This window comes from Lycium ferocissimum, chromosome 7, assembly GCF_029784015.1.
Source record: "Lycium ferocissimum isolate CSIRO_LF1 chromosome 7, AGI_CSIRO_Lferr_CH_V1, whole genome shotgun sequence".
Lineage (NCBI taxonomy): Eukaryota > Viridiplantae > Streptophyta > Magnoliopsida > Solanales > Solanaceae > Lycium > Lycium ferocissimum.
This window is the reverse complement of record NC_081348.1, coordinates 27185006-27192631: the sequence shown is the minus strand read 5'-3', so window position 1 is coordinate 27192631 and position 7626 is coordinate 27185006. Positions and strand designations below refer to the sequence as shown.

The following is a 7626-nucleotide window of genomic DNA, read 5'->3' as shown; positions in this document are numbered from 1 at the left end:
ATTTAAGGTTCATTGTACAATAAATCAAATCTAAATTATTTATATATTATTTCAGGTTCATTGTTCTACGCTTGTGGGTCCACAGGAGCGACCCATCCAGGAGACTACCTCATATTCACCACCCCACCCATCTCAGGAGCCTACAGACCCATCTCAGGAGCCTACTCAGGCGCCCGTTGACACACAGGTTCTATTAAATAAATAACGTTAATGTATTCAATATAAATAATGAATGGTACTAATTATTATATACTTTTCAGGTTCATCCTTCGGCGCCGCACGAGGTGGCGACTCCCGACGAGGTAGAGGTCGAGACACCGGACCTAACTCGGCTTTGAGGTTCGAGTGTGCCGCGGGATCAGATCCCAAGAAGAAGCACGTTCTAGTTAAGGGATCACGGGTCAGGCGAAGAGATGATGATCATGAGTTGGAGCGCCCGGTTATTAGGAGGAAAAAGGGCGATGGAGACGATGACGAGCCGGTGGGGATGGTATGAGCCTTAGGCCTAGGGATAGTCTCAGGCATACTACATGTGGGACCCATCCTCGATAGTGTATATACATTAGTGTTGTAAAATTTATCGTAAATAATATATATTTTTTGCATATTTAGTCTTTAAATTTATCATAAATTTTTTGCATATTTTTTCACTTTCACGAACAAATTACGTGCGTGAAAGGGTTAAATATGTTTGTTCCACTTTCACGCACAGATTTCAGGGTTTGGGTGTAAGTTTTTGAACTTTCACGCACGAAAATTGTGTGTGAAAGTGGAAAAAAATTTTAACCTTTCACGCAAAGTGGCAAAACTGTTTTACCCTTTCAATCTGTGCGTGAAAGTCGGAAATTTTTTTTTTACACTTTCACGCACAAATTCTGTGCGTAAAAGTGTAAATTTTTTTTTTCCCACTTTCACGCACAGATTTTAGGGTTTAGGTTTTTCACGCAGGTGCGTGAAAGTGTAAAAAAAAATTTTTTGCACTTTCACGCACAAAATTTTAGTTAAATGAAAGTGCAACATTTCAAAAAGGCCGCATTATTTTGTGCGTGAAAGTGTATAATATAAGTTTTTGCACTTTCACGCACAAAAATCTATGACACGTAAAGGCAATTTGACAATACGTTCGCATTATTTGACCATTTTGTATTGCGCACCAATTTAATGCGCACTATAAGTATTGATTTGACAACACACCACGCATGACAATTTCGAATCTATGACACATAAAGGATTGATTTGACAATACGTTGCTGTATTTTTTGACCGTTTTGTATTGCGCACCAATTTAATGCGCACTATAAGTATTGATTTGACAACACACCACGCATGACAATTTCAGGAATCTATGACACATAAAGGCTTGATTTGACAATACGTTCCTGCATTATTTGCGCGTTTTGTATTGCGCACCATTTTAATGCGCACTATAAGCATTGAGTTGACAACCCATGACAATTTCAGAAATTTATTTAACTTGAAGGCTTGACGAGTGAAAAACTCATCAATTGCATAGGCCTAAGTCTTACAAGTCATAAAAAAAAAATCAAACTTCATTCAAAAAATGTCTCAAAATGCTTCGCGTGTTAAGGTTTCACTATTTTGGGATGGAGATATCGTCGAGGACAATTACTCCATTCGTTATAGTGTCAAACCAAAAGCCCATGTTAAATTTCCAACAACTTTAAGTTATGAAACACTAGTCGGTTACTTGCACGAAAGAATGAAAACTACACCCACCGAGTTTGGAATCTCAATAACTGGCGTATATCCACAAACAATATCAAACGGTGTAGTGCGTTATGGCATGCACAATATCAACGATGATGAATCTTTGAGTGATTATTTGGGATCGCCGGAAGAATATCGTGATTTAGTATTCATTAATGTTCTTGAGATGTATGTTGAAAAGATACCTCGGGAACAAGTCCCTCAAGTCCACCCTATTCATGGTAACACTTATGGGGACTTTAGTTCTTATGGAGACATTTTGAGTGGTCAAGTGCCGCCGGAAAATCTAAGCCAAGAATTTAATCAAGCTCACAATGAAAATTGGTAAATATGGTTTTGTTATATTATTATTATATGTAGTAGCATGTGTTTGTTGTATGAATTGGTAAATAACCGGTTTTCAAATCTTTATAGGAACTATTCTCAAAACTCACCAAAGTGGTACCAAATATGGATGTTGGTCAATCCTCTCGGTTCGGTGGAGTTGATCATTCTCCACACCATGACAAAGTGCTTATGAACAACGATAAGTTCATCACCTTGATATTAAATTATCTATATATATGTATGATGTTGGTATTTAAAATATGTTACTTTTCATGTAGGAGGATGAATGCACTTAATAATGAAGATTTTCCTAATTATTATGAGTCATCATCAAGTGATGACGATGAAATACCTAATAATGCGAGAGGTAACCGATGATGAAGACGATGATGATGTTCAAGTTGGTATGACCAACAATATTCCTCAAAGCCAAAACCAACAACAACCAATGCACCAAGACGTACCACCACCGATGGCCGAAAACCCAACTTCGAAAGCCCAATTCGGTGGCATTCTAACAATATCCCTTATCTTGATAGCTGCGGGGGTCGTGATGATGCATTTGTCTTCACAAGAGAAGATTATGATAGTCGCTTAAAAACCCGGATTGAACCTAAGGATCTCAACAAAGATCGATGCTACCTTGCAAAGGGAATGTTGTTCGCATCCAAAAAAGCTTTGCAACGGGCTGTCAAAATTTATTGTTTTAAGGACATGAGAGAGTTTAAGGTTGATCACCAACCTCAAAGATATGGAGGCTAATTTGTAGACGACGGTATCAAGGTGTGAGTGGTTGCTTCGGGGAATTGTTAAGCTTTGATGGTATGTGGGCTATCACAAAATTTCGCGAAAGACACACTTGTGATATGGAAGAAAATCGAGCGAGATCATTATAATTTAGATACAAACATGATTGCTCAAGTGTTACTTAAAGACATTGCCGAAACGCCAAGGTAACTTATCCTACCTAGTACATTATATGTCTTATATCAATTGAAAGATTATTACTAAAAGTTGTTTGTTTAAATTTGTGCAGGTTCCCCATTAAAGATTGTATTCGAAACGTTCAAGCCGTATATAGTAAAACTATAAGCAACAAAAAGGGATTTCTCGGGCGTAGACGCGCTTTTGAGATGGTCTTTGGAAATTGGCATACTTCTTTTCGATCGTCGCCAAGGTATATGGCAGCTCTACAACATTTTAATCTGGTACTTGTTGTAGAGTGGCGACTTATAGAGGGTAAAATCTTCAACTTCGTATTTTGGACATTCAAACCATGCATTGATGGTTTTGCTCACCGCCGACCAAAGGATATCCATAGATGGTACGCATGTATATGGTGCCTACGACATCAAGCTCCTAATTGCAATAGGAATGGATGCCAATGGGTCAATATTTCCTCTTGCTTTCGCAATTGCCGCTAACGAGAGCAACGACACATGGGGGATCTTTTTGACCCATTTGAAAACTCATGTTATTAAGGATCGTACCGGCATATGCGTCTTTGTCGATCGTCATAAAGGCATATTGCACAATATGGATAATTTACCGGGGTGGCGACCTCCTTTGTTTACCATCGATATTGTTTAAGGCACTTGAAGGCGAATTTGCAATCAACGTTTCACAATGGCACTCTAAACAAATTGATGTGGGGGGGGGCACGATGGAGCATCAACAACGAAAATGGGCCGCAAAAATGGATCGATCGGGTCGGTGAGTGAACCCGCATACGTTTGGTTGATGAAGCTCGATGTTGAAAAATGGACGCTTCATGCCGATGGAGGAAAAAGATGGGGCATGCTCACAACAAACAAATCGAGTCTTTCAATGGATTGCCGAAATCGCTCGAGGACTACCCGTCACCGCAATGGTGAGAATGACTTTCAAGCAAGTGGTGGAGCGATTTGTTGTTAGGACAAGGCGAGCCGTAGCGATATTAGCCGACGGCGGGACATGGATGCCAAAGCCCTTCAAAACTATGGAGCATTATAGACAAAAATGTGAGCGTCACCAAATGACCGAGTATGACCCAATTCAACATGTGTATGAAGTTAGGACGGGTTATTATAACGGTAAGGGTGGAAACGTGCATACCGTTTATGAGGCAACAAGAATATGCACTTGTGGTAAGTGGCAAACGTACCACATGCCGTGTTCTCATCTTTGTCAAGTGCTTCGAGAGAATGAGAAAAACGGTAACAAATTATGTGGCGGGGGAATACAAGGTCCAAAGTTACCTTAGAGCATATTCCGGCCAATTCCACCCACTTGGTAATGAAGCTTATTGGCCAAACGAGCCGTTTTCGATGGTTGCTAACAAGGATTACATTAGAAAATTGGGCATTAACTCACGGAGTCGTAGACCCAATCAAATGGATGTTAGTGAAAGAACTTACTCTCGCAAGTGCTCTATATGTAAGCAATATGGCCATGACAAGCGTTCGTGTGGGCAACAAGGCCGTGGTAGTACAAGCACGTCTCGAAGTAATAGAGCCTCTAGAACTTGAAGATTGTATTGTTATTGTAATTGTAATTTATTATTGTATTGCTTTGAATTAGTATTGTAATTAAATGGAATGAATTATTTTTTAATTAGTATAAACCTCTCGTATTGGATGAATTATTATTAAAACACTTAAATCAAAACCCTATAAATATTACAAGTTTCAAAACTTGCTTCTTTGCCCAAAGGGCACTTTAGAACCCCTAAAACGACGATCCAAACGTTTAGGTTTTTTTTGAAATATGACTAATCTTTGACTTGATGTAATAAGTGTTATCCCTATTCTGCACCTTGTACTCATTTTTATTTATCTGTTACATATATACACAAAGTTGGAGTAAAAATAGCGCAAAAAAAGATATTAAGTTTTATATAAAATATTGATATTTTAGAATTTTGAAATATGACTAATCTTTAATGCCCAAACGTATGTATGATCCTCTAACGACTATAAATATATTTATTTCTTTTGATGAAACTAAGCGGCCATCTTTCTTGCATGAACTACATATGATCATAATTGTAATATCGTCCATTCAGTTAACAAATTTACTCTAGAAAAATAAAACATGAGAATTACTGCGTAATTTGGAACGAAGGGAATAATAGGCAAAAGAAAAGTGATGAGAAAGATAGAGAACGAAGGGCTTATGGAAAACGCCATAATTATGATCTAGTAGTAGTAATTTGTACATATAGAGAGTTCCATTGAACTTATTGAGCTATATAGGCAGGTAGCATATAGGCCAGAAAAGTAGTCTAGTACCGGTCAAAAGAGAAAAAAGAAAACACTTACAATTATCCATAAGGAAGATAATATTAACATGATAATTAACCCCGTCTGCGAAGATTTTTCTCTTTCCATATCTTCGGTAATACGTTCAGCACATGACATCCTTAAGAAGCTTGTACCTACGAGTGGACGTACGAGGAGAAGGTGCGCCACCGTGATTATTCTTTGGCTTTTGATCATGAGCCGTTGATTCTTCCCTATGATTATGATGATCATGATGTTGTTGTTTGATTTTGTCACCACCTGGATATTCTGATCTGCTGCTCATGGTTATGCCTTCAGTTGCTGATTTTCTGGAGGAGCTTCCACGCCTCGAGTTGCTGTTTTTTTCTTCACTTTGACACCAGTCGCACACCTCTATTCCCCCTGACATTTCACTGTAGTAGTTGCTACAATACCTGTAAGAGTTTCATATTATTTACACAAAGAATACATTAATTGAACCTATTAGTTAAGATATGTTTGCAGCATAACACATGCATGGTCTACTACAATTAACTCCTAATCATGACATAAAACACTAACAGTGATGTTTTGATCACTCAATTCCAAGCATACACAACCGATAATTATATGAATTCCTACAGTGATACTAATACCTCCAAGCCCAGATACCGAACCGAGATGCTGATCAAAATTAATCATAAAGGGAAGGACGTTAGAAGTAATTCTAGAAGGGCCTTCATTTTACTCAATCTAAGCTTGTCTCGTACACTATTATCATACAAAATTGACACAAAGATAAACAGTAGTACTAGAAGTACTTCTGTATCTTTTCCGGTGATACGTCTGTAAATTTCTGACATGACTAAACGGTTCATAGAAACATATATATGACCTAACATAATTGATAAAATTGGATGATGATGAATAAGTATGAATTCCTAATCAGTTACATTTCTTTTGACCCGAGAGTCTATCGGAAACAATCTCTTACGGAGTAAAGATAGCGGTAAGGTTTGCGTACATACTACGTATCCTCTCCAGGCTCCACTTGTGAATTACACTTGGAATATTGTTGTTGTTGTTTTTGATAATGAATAAGTGAAAATCTTGATAGGATGTGTTCCCTCTGATAGTGTATGGTGGCGGTGTGTGGACGAGTGTCATGTTTGGTTTGGCACAAACAAGAAAAAAGGCAAAAACAAAAAGAAGATGGGAGTATACAATACGGACAGAAAATCAGTCAAAAAGACTCTAATTAAAAGCGTGACTGAAGACCAAGCAAAACCGTGGACTAAAGTTTTTCCAAGAAAAGTACATCATCATGTTAAGAAAAAGAAGACTACATCTCAAAGAAAAAAAAATTGAATGATGGGCATGAATTAATCAATTCAGATTTAATGTGTGTGTGCGCGTGTGTAATTACTTACGAGTGTTGGTAGCGGTGGTGACACTTGGAGCATCGGAAAATTTTTTCAGGGAAGCCAACGTCGCCGCACATGGAGCACACTTTCTGAAGATCCACCATTTTTCTTCACTCCTATTTTCTTTCTTTTACAAGGCAAAAAAGGAAGATGTAGAGAAGGAGAACCAAATGCCTAAAACAACTAAAACAAAAACGCTTTTGAGTCGGTGTTTGCGCGTCATATCTCATTTATATAGAGGGACACAGAGACATGATTATATTTTTTATTTATTTACTATTTCTCATCTGATGAATTATGTTGGGGTCCGACTAAATTTAAAATTACACCAAAAAATCTCACATCGGGGATAAAGTGCTTTTTAAGAAAAGCGACTATATAATTTGCGTATCCGATACAATTTAAACTTGAGACTTTTAATTAAGAATGAATGAACACTTACCAATCTACATCAATCTTAACAGTAGAGAGATATGGTGTATAGTACTCCCTCAGTCCCAAAAAAATTGTCTCACTTTCCTTATTAGTTTGTCTCAAAAAGATTGACGCATTTTTATATTTAAAAATAATTTAACTTTGTGAGATAATTTCCAACAACATAAATATCTAAGGCTTGTTTTGGACTATACATTTCAAAAGCCTTCCTTTAATTTTTAAACTTTGTGTCAAATCAAATTAAAATAATCTTTTTGGGACGGCAGTATATAGAATAGTATAATGCTTTATTTTAATTATATTTGATTATTAGATATTGGAAAATTTTAATGTTAGAGGGATATATGTACAGGTCGACCACAGGTTGCTTGCAGTCGTTTTCAGTTAAAGGGATAGATGATGTGAACCTTAAGAACTACACTATGGATTAAATTACGTTTATGTCCCCATTGTTGAGTGTAGACGTTAGAGGT

At 37.3% G+C, this 7626-nt stretch overlaps 1 protein-coding gene across 1 annotated transcript; it reads right to left on the bottom strand.

Moving 5' to 3' along the window:
- Positions 1–5199: 5199 nt before the first annotated feature.
- On the bottom strand, positions 5200–6929 carry LOC132064101 (uncharacterized). Its single transcript, XM_059456977.1, has 2 exons — positions 6725–6929; positions 5200–5749 (listed from the first exon to the last, which is right to left on the bottom strand). The coding sequence occupies exons 1-2, from the start codon at positions 6820–6822 to the stop codon at positions 5440–5442; spliced, it is 408 nt and encodes a 135-aa protein (XP_059312960.1). The 5' UTR covers positions 6823–6929; the 3' UTR covers positions 5200–5439.
- Between the last annotated feature and the right edge of the window lie 697 nt (positions 6930–7626).